A 13,523-nucleotide genomic window follows, 5' to 3' on the forward strand; every position below is an offset into this window, starting at 1 on the left:
TCATATGTCTGCGAAAGAGCCTCCTACACATTATTAAAGTGAAAATAACGAAGTTGGCATTTACGCGTACGAAACCTAATTGAGACTCGCCCTTCCCACGCACAGCCACAGGGCTTCACCACGATACGATCACAGAGCAACTGAATGGTTTTCAGCAGCCGCCTTTTCATCAGTAAGCCCTGCTCCCTCCAATAAGAGCCCATGAACCAAGCGAGGAGAATCAAAGCTGACACATAACAGAAGCCCACTAATTTACAGGGGTGGCAGGGGGAGAGAAGGGTCTGCTGAAATTGCTTTCGTGAATTAAAGCTGGCTAAACAAATCAACAATTAGCACAGCGGAAGGCAGACATGTTGGAAGGCCCATACCGGCCCATTGTATTGTTGGCCTTCAACTATAGTGGTGCCTGGGCCCATAGGAGGGTCTTCTCTGTGGCCGCCACCCCGCTTCTTCGGAACACTCTCCCCCACCCCAGATTCGTTCAGCCCCCTCCCTGGCTGCTTTTAAGGCCCTTCTTAAGATCCACCTGTTTCACCAGGCATTTGCCCTTTCATCAGGCGTACATTTGCAGCAAGGCTACTGCAATTCATAGGAACAGAGGAAGCTGCCATATACTGAGTCAGACCATTGGTCCATCTAGCTCAGTATTGTCTTCATAGACTGGCAGTGGCTTTTCCAAGGTTGCAGGCAGGAATCTCTCTCAGCCCTATCTTGGAGATGCTGCCAGGGAGGGAACTTGCAACCTAGATGCTCTTCCCAGAACAGCTCCATAGAGTGCATAGGGCGTCAAAGATTCCCAGCCCAGCCCTGCTATGGTTAGATGTTTGATACTTAGAAATCAAAAGATGAGCTTTTGATTCCAAAAGCTCATCAAATAGATAAACTTAACACATGAACTGGTTCCACGGAGGACGTCCACAGAAGGCAGCGCCTTTTATCTTCAATTTTAAAGACACACAGCAAGAAACGCTGTTTTTCCGGTCGCTCCTAGATGCCACTAAAATGCGAACATGTCCAAACGAGATCCTTGGCTCAAACACATCCATTTTAAAACTTACTCTGATTATGGATTACATTTCCGCCAGACTAATCTGCATTTATACAGCTTTAAAAGTGGGGATTTGGGGGGATTTTCCAAAGCTTTACAAGGTCTTTGAGGATTCCCATTTTGCCCCCCGCCCCCATGACGCTGAACAGCACCGTGAGCTGCGTGATGCTATGGTGCAGGTATCGGGAACTCGGGCCACGGAAGTATGACAAAAGCTGTTTGGGAAAGAAAAAGATTGTGCCTTGATGACAAAAGGCTTACGAAGACTCAGTTTATTGTGGCGGGGCTCAGGTTGGGGGGAAAGATGGGGCGGGGGGGGGGAAGCTGTGCTTTCTGCTGGAGACTTCTGTCCCTTGAAATGTGTGTGCTTGATTTAACGGGCTATGGAGAGTGTGCCTGCAGCCGCCCAGTCTCCTCCTGGGTGCAATTCCGAATGTTGAGCTTAATCTACAAAGCCCTGTGTATTTTTGGGATGTGGCTATTTTAAAATAGCCATTCGACCCCTATGCATCTTCACAGGAAATTAAGATCCTCCTGAATATTCTTGTCAATATTCCCCCTCTAAGAGTGTAGTGTATTTTGAGAGTCCCAAAAGCTTAACGTAAATTATTTCAGTACCCTTTCAACACTGCCGGTCATGTGGCAGAAAGCATGAATTGTCCCCTCTGCTAAGCAGGGTCCACCATGGTTTGAATTTGAATAGGAGACGACATGTGAGTACTGTAAGATATTCCCCATAGGGCAGGCCTGCTCAACTTAGGCCCTCAGCTGTTTTTGGACTACAACTCCCATAATCCCCAGCCACAGTGGTCAATAGTCAGGGATTATGGGATTTGTAGGCCAACACCTGCAGGAGGGCCAAAGTTGAGCAGCCCTGCCATAGGGGATGAGGCCACTCTGAGAAGAGCAGAAGGTTCCAAGTTCCCACCCTGGCCAGGGGCGTAACTATAATAGGGCAAGGGGAGACAGTTGTCTGGGGGCCCACTGCCTTGCCCCCTCTCCAGAGGCAGGTCACATGACTGATTCCCCCAGCCACGCACCTGCCCAGGCTTCCTTCAGTTGCAGTCATCCTCTGAATTGATGTGAATGTTAAGACCTGGAGCTACCAGAACAGCATGTCTTTCTCTAGGACCATTAAAGGACTTGCAGATAGGACTGAGATAGAAACTCCTGCCTATAACCTTGGAGCAGCTGCTACCAGTCTGTGTAGACAACACTGAGCTAGATGAACCAATGGTCTGACTCAGTATAAAGCAGCTTACTATTTCCCTATGTCCCCATCCCTTAAAAGGAATATCTTACAGCATGCACACGTAGTCATCCATCGAAATGCAAAGCAGGGTGGACTCTGCTTAGCACAGGGGGCAACTCATGTTCACTATCGCAAGACCAGCTCTCAAAATATTTGCTCAGAATTCCTGCCGTGATCAGCAAGGTCTCACCCTGAGGGCCCACAGTTGAGTTTCAGAAATGTTTATCTCCTGAGATCCAGCACGTGCGTGGGTTTCGGATCACACAATTCTTCGTTTTCCGCATCATTAACAAGGACTGGAATAGCACAAATTGTGTGTGGCTTTCCATACAAAGTAGCATTTTAAGTTTGCAAAGCAAGAGCACCTCTTCAGAATCTTTTAAAGGAGCCTTATGTGTCCGTGTTTTGTGAACAGAAGAGCTTTGACAGCTCAGTCAACCAGCGAAGCTGAGCGGACCTACCTCAGACCATGTTCTATGACTTTATCCTACTACATTTTTCTTTTAATGAGCTTAATGTACCTTTAGTCCAGGGATTCCTTTAGTCAAACGTGGGTCCCCAGATGCTGTTGGACTACAACTCGCATTGTAGTTCAAGAGAATTTCAAGCCGAAGTCTGAGAATGCCTGCTTTAGGCTGTATTTTTGTGCCACACACTAACTTTATATTTTAATTCTATTTACTTCTTTCATTCAAAACTTCTTTCTAATCTTTTGACCGAATACTCAAGGTAGTTTACAAAAGGAGTGGGGAGGGGGGGACATCAAGCAATACATAGGACTAAATGTCTTTTCATTATCCCTGATAAAATTATTTTAATAATCAAATACACCATTGATGTAGCAACTGCTGAATCCAGTCATTTGTTTTAAGCTAGCTTTTATGAACCGGGTCAAATTACTCATCCCTTCTGCTGAAGAATAAATGAAGGATGCATCCCGTTCATATTTTGTATACCAGGATATAAAATCTTGCATTTCTAGCTGCTGTTTTCTACAGCAGCTCCAGGCTATACATCATTAGAAGATAATACATCCAGATGTGTGCATACTGCAGAGTAAAGGGGACCTAAGTGGGGAGCAGTTGTGGGTCACAACATTGGTGGTTTTCCGGTGATGAAGGGCTGGCGATGGAGCAGAACTGCATATGACAGCCACCAGAAAATGCATCTACAGCATATCCATCAAAATGAAATGGGTCGACCACTGCTTGAGGGGAGAGGAGAGGCCTCAGGCAAAAATGGAACTGACAACGTACACAGCAACAATTGCCAGGAACCAAGATCCTCCAGGGGGAAAAGGCTGCATCCATTTGCCAGTCGTGATGTCAAAATTAAAAAAAAAATAAAAATGAGGGAAAGAAGGAAGACAATGCCCTTTAAGCAGAAACATTTGCTTCCCCCCCAGCTGGCAACGAGTGATGTCTCTCAGATTTTTTAACACAGAGAAGACACGGGCATAAGAACACAGGGAGCTGCTGTTTGCTGAGTCAGACGTTTGTTCCATCTAGCTCAGTACTGTCTACTTTGATCAGCAGCAGCTCTCCAGGCAGGAATCCTAGGAGGAGATGACCGGGTTTGAATCTGGGACCTTCTACATGCAAGACAGACGCTCTTCCACGGAGCTATGAGAGGCCAAGGTGGGACCCATTTTGAGAGATTGTGACAGCTTCGACCCCAGTTGTCAAAGTGAACTGAATACTTAAGCCTGCCTTTATGGAAAAATGAAATATATAGGTGTGTAGACTGACAAGCTCCTCTATGGGAGGAGAGCTGGTCTTGTGGTAGCCAGCATGAATTGTCTCTTTTGCTAAGCAGGGTCTGCCCTGGTTTGCATTTGAATGGGAGACTACATGTGTGAGCACTGTAAGATATTCCCCTTAGGGGATGGGGCCACTGGAGCATCTCCAGGTAAAGGAGAGGAGAGCTGGTCTTGTGGTAGCAAGCATGGATTGTCCCCTTTGCTCAGTAGGGGACACCTTGGTTTGCATTTGAATGGGAGACTACATGTGAGCACTGGAAGATAATGGGGTTGCTACGGGAAGAGCACTTGCATGCAGAAGGTTCCAAGGTCCCTCCCTGGCAGCATCTCCAAGATAGGGCTGAGAGAGACTCCTGCCTGCAACCTTGGAGAAGCCACTGCCAGTCAGTGTAGACCAGGGATTCTCAACGTTAGGTCTCTAGATGTTATTGGACTTCAACTCCCATAATCCCCAGCCCCAGTGGCCTTTGGCTGGGAATTATGGGAGTTGGTCCAATAACATCTGGAGACCCAACGTTGAGAATCCCTGGTGTAGACAATACTGAGTTAAATGGACCAAGGGTCTGATTCGGTCGAAGGCAGCTTCCTACATTCCTATGTTCTCCCGCCCCCACCCCCACCCCTATGCTTGGTTTCTCTCTCTCTCTCCCTGTCTCCGTCACACACACCACACACCACGCATGCACGCGCACATACACACACACTGTTCAGTGGTGGTGGGACCAAGCAATCGGGGGGCTCATAGAGAAAGGGCTGCACATCTCCTTTTTAGTTAGCCTTGCCTTCAACAGCAGCTTTTCTTGTTCACCCCATGGAGCACTCATCCCCCTGCCCAATCTTAGGAGGGGTTCTAGACCCCCCCGTCACCCTCTTTCAGCTATTTGACTCCCATGCAGGACTATGGCATTTCAAGGTGAGAATCATTTCATGCACAATTATTCCCAGAGGAGGACACAAACATACTTGTAACTGACAGTACTGTACCTTCCGGATGTATTTTTCAGTATAGCAAGTGCATCTGGATAGCCATCCATGTTATAATCTCCGATGTGAAGAGTGATTGGAACGGAAAATTCAGGCGAAGCTGGCACGTATGGAACAAAGCCCCATAGTGTATTTGCGTTTGTGAAGTTCTGAAACACTGGGATCCACTGGAAACCAGAAAGAAACAGCACATGGTCAGGGTTTATTAGTTTCAAGCATCTCATGTCATTCTGGTGGATATTTTATTCCAGGTTAATTTTATGATAAATTCAGTTGTCTTAGACATGTTTACTTTAAAAACAACAACAAAACCCTGTTTGTTTCTAGTCATGTACTGAGCTGCTACTACTACATGTCTCTAAACAGGAAATATTTTATTATTTATTATTATTATTTATTTATTTGAGTTTTATACTGCCCTTCCGAAATATGTCATCAATAACGTACTGTGCTTCTGGTGGTGGAACCTCATGCTTATTGCCTCAACTGGTCTAAAATGATCTGATGGCTGGTATTCAAAAATAATCTGATTGGAAACTTTTGTTGAAAAGTGGTATATAAATATTTGTTGTTTTGTTGATTGCCTGGCGGGGGGGGGGGGCTGCCAGAATGTTTGCAGACCAGCTTCTGCGAGGGAAGGAGAAGCTGTCAGTTTAGCTAAGATTTAATCCTCATACAGGACCTAGGAACAAGAGTAACTTTGGACTTGGACAGGGAAGTAAGGAACTGACAAGAAAGGACGTTCAGAGGCAAAGTGATTGATGGAGAGGAGCAGAATAGGCAATGGACTGAGAAACAGGAACCTGCAGGAATTGTAGGTGAACGTGGAGGTCTGGGGAAAAGGACATAAGGAACTAAAGGTACATGGGGCAAAATGGGAGGAGAAAGCTCTGATCCAACCTGTGGGTTAGATCTAACAAGGAGACGGAGCTGTTAAGGAGGCCGGCCAAGAGACAGGGTGGCTTAAAGAATTGGGACAAAAGCAGGCAATGGGTTGAAAGTCAAATCGGAAAGAATGAGGAGTGGAGACACTGAGCTTAAGGACAGAAGAGTCATATTTATTTCAATCAACTAGACAATTCTTTTAGCTGCAGGGTTCTAGCAGACAGTACAGCTTTCTTGCAGGAGAGTGATAGGGAAGCCAATGCTGTTTACAGATATTTTACTTCATTTGTAACATTTCTAGACTAACTTCCTACTGAAAGTATCCAAAATGGGTTATAATGACAGATGCCAGTACATGAAACAAAGAGCAATGAATACACACGTTGTGTGTGTGTTCACGGGCTTTTGTCTGATGTACCGACTTTGCTGATATACTAGGAAGTCAGACCCCTGGGCCATCTAGCTCAATATTGTCTACACTGATTGACGGCAACTCTCTGCGGCTTCAGACAGATACCTTTCCTGGCCCCATCTGGAGGTGCCAGGGACTGAATGCAGAACCCTCTGCATGCAGAGCACGTGCCCGAAAGCAAAGAGGCAGCATCATCAGCAGGCAGAAAACATCGCAACGCTCGATTTGGAAGCAAAGGGAGAGAAAGGCTTGGGAGAACAGAAACGTTTTACCTCTGAGATGGTCCTCCCCAAGCAACTGGCTGCTCACAGAGAGCCCCTGGGGAGAGTCGTCTCTGGGGAGCCCCATCCTGCTCAATCCTCTTTCTCCCTGGCATTACTACCTCCTCCTCCACTCATTCGTCTGGCTCCTTAGGAAGACTCTGTGTCACCTCTCAGGTGTAGTAAACCCTGAATCCAGCAGGAATGGCTTGCCTATCAGAACCAGGTGCCTCTCCCACACCTAGCCATGATGGGAAGTGGTCAGCCCAGAAGCCCAGCACCTAGAAGAGAGGCATCACCCCTACTAAGACGGAGTGAGTTCCCTGTGCCACACACATATACAGTCCAGTTGTCCCTCACCAACTGCAAGGGTTCTGTTCCGGGAAACCCTCGTGGCTGGCCAATTTGTGGTTGGGAAGCAATAGGGAATCATTGAAAACAGGGGGTTAGGGGAATCGCGGTCACAAAACAACCAAAAATACAGTAAAAAAAGAGGGCGGGGGAAATCCCCCTGACCCCCGGAAGTGACCCCGCCTGACCCCACAAAATCACCCAGACCCCCAGAAATGACCCCCCCCCCCCAATTTCAAAAAAATCTTGCCAAACTGTGGATACTCGGGTTGTGGTTGGCAAGGGCGGTCACAGTCACAATTTCCCAGTCGTAGATTCCCAAATCCACAGTTGGGAAAACTGTGATTGGCAAGGGACGACTGCACTACAGTCACCGATTAAACGAATACAGGGCCTACTGGACCCCTCTGCATCTTAAGCGATTAAAAATGGCCTTAAATAGTAACTGCTGGAGATGCAATAATCCTCACGCCAACTTAACACAGATCTTCTGGGACTGTCCCATGGTGTGAGGATTCTGGAGGGAGGTTATTACGTGAATTAACTTAGTAAGGGATTCATCTCTTGCACTGAAGGACCTGTGTGTACTATTGGGGTATATCCCAACCACCTGGGGACTAAAATCCAGTTCTAAACAATGGCCACAGAGGAGCTTACTGGTAGCCAAGAGATTAATATTGTGGCAATGGAAATCTCCCATTCCTCCTGGGAGTGAGGATTGGTTGCATGACCTGCTTGAGTTAGCAGCACATAAAAAATGGGCCCTCATTATAAATCAGATAAAAATAAATCAATCAATAAATAAATAGGATAAAAGGTCAGAAAGCTGGGACAACTTCCTTGAACTATTCTTAGAAAAAAAAACCCCTCTGATCTACCCACATCTATTGGTGCAACAGTGTGTATCTCTTCTCCTCTTCCCTCCCTCCCCTTCTGCTCTTTCTCCCTCTTTCTCTCTCTCTCTCTTCTTTTCTCATCTCCCCACAACCAGCATGGGCTCGGGAAGGAAGGGTTGGGCTTGTGGGCAGGGTGGGTGGAAACTGGGAAAGATGTTTGTAAAATACAAAATGTCAAAAAACATTAAATACAAAAAGAATAAATAAATAATAATTATTGTGTGATATTGTGTGTGTGTGTGTGTATAATATATTTCCCCCTCCCGCCCTCCGCTTTTCATGCAGCCTTTAACTGCGTGCTTTATAGATCTGGGTTTTTCAAAAAGTCTATAACAAGATGAGAAAAGGCGATAGGCATCCAAAGGGAATTGGGCAAATCAAAATAATGATAGATTTGTTAACGCTGATTTGTGCTTGACAAGAAACACATTCCAACATGATAGTTGTCTGAGACAGTCATTTGTAACATCCTCCCACTGGTTTAGTCAGAACAGTGAAGTTCAAATAGTGATTTTGCTTTCAAACTGAAGAAGTTACGCAGCAAAATCTATTTCTATGAACAAAAGAGAAACGGACGTAGCAAGATCATTCACATGCAACTCCGAAATATCTCCTAAATTGTATTATGATCATAAGAAAGGAGGATTCAGTTGTATCTGCAAAAAACACTTTAAGTGTAGAATTGCTGCTGGATGGGAGCTGGAGATATTCTGCTGATTCGCAACCCAACCCTCCCTCAACCGGCTTAAAAGATTAAATGGTAAACAGAGGCCTCAAATGCAGCTTGTACTGCTACTTGGAATACAAATAACACTGCAGCTACGGGAGAAGAGAATGAGAATTTTGGAAGCTTTCAAGAAGAATGCCATGCTCTGGTGAGATGTGAGCTTTGATAAGAACAGCCCTGCTGGATCAGGCCCAAGGCCTATCTAATCCAGCATCCTGTTTCAAACAGTGGCCCACCAGATGCCTCTCAGAAGCCCACAGGCAAGAGGTGAGGCCATGCCCTCTCTCCTGCTGTTGCTCCCCTCCAACTGGATGTACATGGCTGAGAGAAGCATTTTAGCGACAACACAACCAGATTTATTAAACACCTTTACACGCTTTTGAGCGAGTAAAACTGCATTATAAGTCTTACAAACGTCTATTAACACCTGAATTAGTTACATAAGTGATCCCAAGGCCATGGATGGCGGGCGCCATCTTGGAAGAGGCATTCTTCCTTCACTATCACAAAGAAAAGCCTCTGCGAAGATGATACTAGCTATGACGTATGGATGCATAACCCAAACACAAAGGATATACGAGGGGAGAGTCAATCAATAAGGTGAATGTAAGTATGGCATCAAAATTGTTTATTCCAGAAACATGTACATACATTATTTTTCAAGATAACCACCTCTTATCTTGACACATTTATTCCAGTGACTGACAAGATTTAGATTCCATCAGAGAAAGCTTTTTATAAAGAGCATAGTCCACCAGTGTTCCCTCTAAGAGGGATTCCCAGATGTTGTGGACTACAACTCCCAGAATCCCCAAGCAAAAGCCATTGTGGCTGGGGATTCTGGGAGTTGTAGTCAACAGCTGGAAATCGCTGTTAGAGGGAACACTAGCCAACTATGTACCACATTTATGAACCAGTCTGCCATGTCAATATGCATCCACCACACTTGTGTGACTGTCTCTGAACAGTTCACACCACTTGTACATCTTTTTGATGATGAAGTACCGTTCCCATACTGTGCACTCATTCTACAGCAAGTTTCACTTGGTTTAACGCTTTCTGAACGTAAAAACAGAGTGATACTTCACTGTTCAACTGTGGAGTAATCTGACAAAGGGGCTGCCATTTTGAATACTGGCAGTGGCAATATTGCCAACTTTATACAGAAACTACAAATCCTACATGTTCAGACAGGGTGTACTACTACTACAAATATTACATACCGCCTTTCAACCAAAGTTCCCAAAGTGGTTTACATAGAAAAATAAATAATACATAGACAAGATGGTCCCCTGTCTCCAAAGGGCTCACAATCTAAAAAGAAACATAAGGCAGATACCAACAACAGCCACTGGAGGAATGCTGTGCTGGGGATGGATAGGGCCAGTTGCTCTCCCTGTGCTAAATTTAAGAGAATCATCACTTTAGAAGGTGTCTCTTTGCTCAGTTAGCCTTCCCCATGGTGGCCCCAGCTCTCTGGAACTTCCTACCCCTTGATCTTAGGGGCAGGAAGGATCAATTTTAAATCAAAGTCAAAGACATCTTTATTCCAGCAGGCCTTCCCTTGACTCTGTATTGTGGCCTCTATTGGCCAGTTGCAGTGGCCAGTAGTTGGGGGTGATAGAAACTGTAGTGCAGCAACAGCTGGAGGATGGAAGTTGTGTAGGCCTGCTATAGTTTCATCAGGCTCCGATAAAAATTAGAGGGAATTGGGTGGTAAGGAGAGAAGCACTCAGGATTGTTATTATCAAGAACTTTATTCTGATTCACCAGGAAGCAAATTAAATTCAGTGCAGCAAAGAATGTGTATTAAAAAAGCTCTGGGCCCTACCACCTAATGGCGCAGCAGGGAAATGACTTGATTATCAAGCCAGAGGTTGCCAGTTTGAATCCCTGCTGGTCTGTTTCCCAGACTACGGTCAACGCCTATATCAAGCAGTAGCGATATAAGAAGATGCCGAAAGGCATCATCTCATACTAGGCCGGGGGGAGGCAATGGTAAACCCCTCCTGTATTCTACCGAAGGGCTCTGTAGTCTCCAGGAGTCGACACCGACTCGATGGCACACTTTACCTTCACCTGTGCATTGTTGAGAGAGGCTGGGAACAGTAGTGCCTGTTATACCTTCACTGTTGACAGAAGTATACTTTTTATTAAAAATCTATCTATCTATCTGTCTGTCTGTCTGTCTGTCTGTCTGTCTGTCTGTCTGTCTGTCTGTCTGTCTATCTGTCTGTCTGTCTGTCTGTCTGTCTATCTATCTATCTATGCCATATATCTCTCTATATAAAATTCTGCCATATATCTATATATCTACCTGCCAGATAGATAGATAGATAGATAGTTATACATAAATCAGTTCTACCCATATAATTCTGCCTGACCCATGAGATCATGGAGAGACTCTCTAGTGTGTCACGTCGCACAAGAGAGTCTCTCCATGATCTCATGGGCCAGGCAGAATTATATGGGAGTAGATATACATCATTAAAGTTCCCAGGAGAGTTGTGATTGACCACAGCTCTCTGTCAAGTAGCCACCAAATGTTTCCAGGCATTTGCGAACCCAAGTTCCTCATTCATACTTTTGTACGCTGACAGCAGCAAAGATGAATGTCGCATGAGGTTTGAAGTGGCGCTAACTGTTGTTTCTTGAGAGCCAGATGCAAACCTTTAATCTAATCTAAAAATATATATATGTAAATTTGAACGGTGCAAACAAAAACTCAACATACTTCTTGATTCAATCCCGATTTAGATAGGTAGATGACACTCTTTTGACAAGCCGCATCCAAACAGGCTGGCAGCAAATGCTCAGTCCGTCCGTCACCATCTGGCAAAAAAAAAATTGGGAGGAAGATAAAAATAAATTCCACATCAGAGAACGAAGCTTTATCAGAAAAAAAGCAAGCACAACAGACCATATATCTTGATGCAATATAAACAAAGGTGTCAAGATAATTAAACAGATATGGCATAAACCTTAACCTTGTTGGCTAGTTATCTAGCCATTCTGTTAATCCCAGACACACAAGAGTTCCCCGCCCCGTCAAACACTGAAGCTTGTTTATGCGTTACTTATATGAAGCAGACTTTCATATCAAAAGTTGAGCAAAGGTGAGCATAAAACTTATTTTAAAATCCCAACTGAAATAAATATTTAAACTGCCAATTTCCAAGGTCATGACGATGACCATGAGAGGAGAGCTGGCCTTGTGGTAGCAAGCACGAATTGTCCCTTTTGCTAAGTAGGCCTGCCTTGGTTTGCATTTGAATGGGAGACTATATGTGCAAGCACTGGAAGGTATTCCCCTTAGGGGATGGAGTCGCTCTGGGAAGAGCAAATGCATGGCTTGCATGTGGAAGGTTCCAAGTTCCCTCCCTGGCATCTCCAGATAGGGCTGAGAGAGTCTTCTTCCTGTAACATTGGAAGCTGCCATATACTGAGTCAGACCCTTGGCCCATCTAGCTCAGTATTGTCTACCCAGACTGGCAGCAGCTTCTCCAAGGGTGCAGGCAGGAATCTCTCTCAGCCCTTTCTTGGAGATGCTGCCAGGGAGGGAACTTGGAACCTAGATACTCTTCCCAGAGCGGCTCCATCCCCTGAGGGGAATATCTGACAGTGCTCACACTTCTAGTCTCCCATTCAAATGCAACCAGGGCGGACTCTGCTTAGCTAAGGGGACAAGTCATGCTTGCTACCACAAGACCAGTTCTCCAACCTTGGAGAGGCCGCTGCCAGTCTGTGTAAACAATACTGAGCTAGATGGACCAACAGTCTGACTCAGTATATGGCAGCTGCCTATGTTCCTAAGGACTTACATATAACACTGTACTGAGACTAACACGTTGAATACAAGGCTCTGGTGCAGGTGTACCAGTCCCAGCCTCAACCATGGTTAAGAGAGAAGACGTATTCCATGAGCAGACACACTCCCTTCTTCTCACCTCCTATGTGCAAATTGCTCAAATGTTACACAAGAGTAAGCCCACCGGACACAATGGGCTTACTCTTGTGTAATGTCAACTGCCCAATTTTTGCATGATCTGCACAACATTATGGGGCTGACGTACCCTTAAGTGGCATAGCAGCCTATGTGATTAACCAATTCCATTAGGAGTCGTTTGTTCCCTCGTAATCTGTAGAAGAGTCTTCCAGCACAGCCATACAGGCCAGATATGCGCTCTTTGGTGGTCTCACTCCCTTTAAACACCAATTACAAATGATGTCCTTGAATCTGTGCTTTATTCGCACATTGAGAGAAGCCACTTTGCTCCAACTGGCTGTTCTCAGAAGGCAGGCAAGACCTTGGGCACGGGCACTGACTTGCTCTCTTTTCCACTCTCCTGCCTGCTGAGACAACGTGTGTGCCTCTATCTGGATTCAGTTTCAGTCTCCGCAAAGCCATCCCAAACCTTTGTCTTTTTAAATTAGGGATAAATACTTCCAGCAGGAGATGACAGGGGTGGCAAAGGGATTACATTCGCACATCCTCTCTCCACCTCAATCAACTTTCTGGAGATTATAAAAAGGTGACTGGAGAGTGAAAATGCTATTTGCAGCAGAGGCCAGAACGATTCCACTTGTTCCGCTTTCAAGAGCTGGTGTGGCAGAGCAGCCAAGAGACTGAGGGGCAGGTCAGGAAGCCCCTGCTTTGAATCTCGTCTCTGCCATGGACCTACAAGGTAGGCTTAAGTGAGACCTTCAGCCTCTACTCTGCAATATGCAGATAATAAAAACTCAGTTCTCAATTCCGAAAGGAAGGGCTTCTCAGACTTGGGTCTCCAGCTGTTGCCAGACTATGGCTGGGGACGATAGGTTCCTGGATGTTGTTGGACTACAACTCCCATCATGCCGAGCTGCAGTGGCCTATGGCCATAGTCTATCGTCATCATCACCACCTTGACTAGTCCATCAGCATTCTCAAAAGGCTGCAGCAGCTGGGGATG

General features: G+C 45.6%; 1 protein-coding gene across 2 annotated transcripts in view; it reads right to left on the reverse strand.

Annotated features, from left to right (window-relative positions):
• The window catches only part of ITFG1 (integrin alpha FG-GAP repeat containing 1), a 131,230-nt gene that overhangs the window by 66,814 nt on the left and 50,893 nt on the right, over nt 1-13,523 (reverse strand). For both annotated transcript variants that reach the window (XM_053270345.1, XM_053270344.1), the window contains exons 9-10: nt 11,309-11,406; nt 5,044-5,210 (exon numbers count right to left, since the gene is read on the reverse strand). In XM_053270345.1, the coding sequence (XP_053126320.1) occupies nt 5,044-5,210; nt 11,309-11,406 (265 nt within the window). The remainder of the gene's footprint in view (nt 1-5,043; nt 5,211-11,308; nt 11,407-13,523) is intronic.

Source organism: Hemicordylus capensis, chromosome 9 (genome assembly GCF_027244095.1).
Source record: "Hemicordylus capensis ecotype Gifberg chromosome 9, rHemCap1.1.pri, whole genome shotgun sequence".
NCBI classification, from domain to species: Eukaryota; Metazoa; Chordata; class Lepidosauria; order Squamata; family Cordylidae; genus Hemicordylus; species Hemicordylus capensis.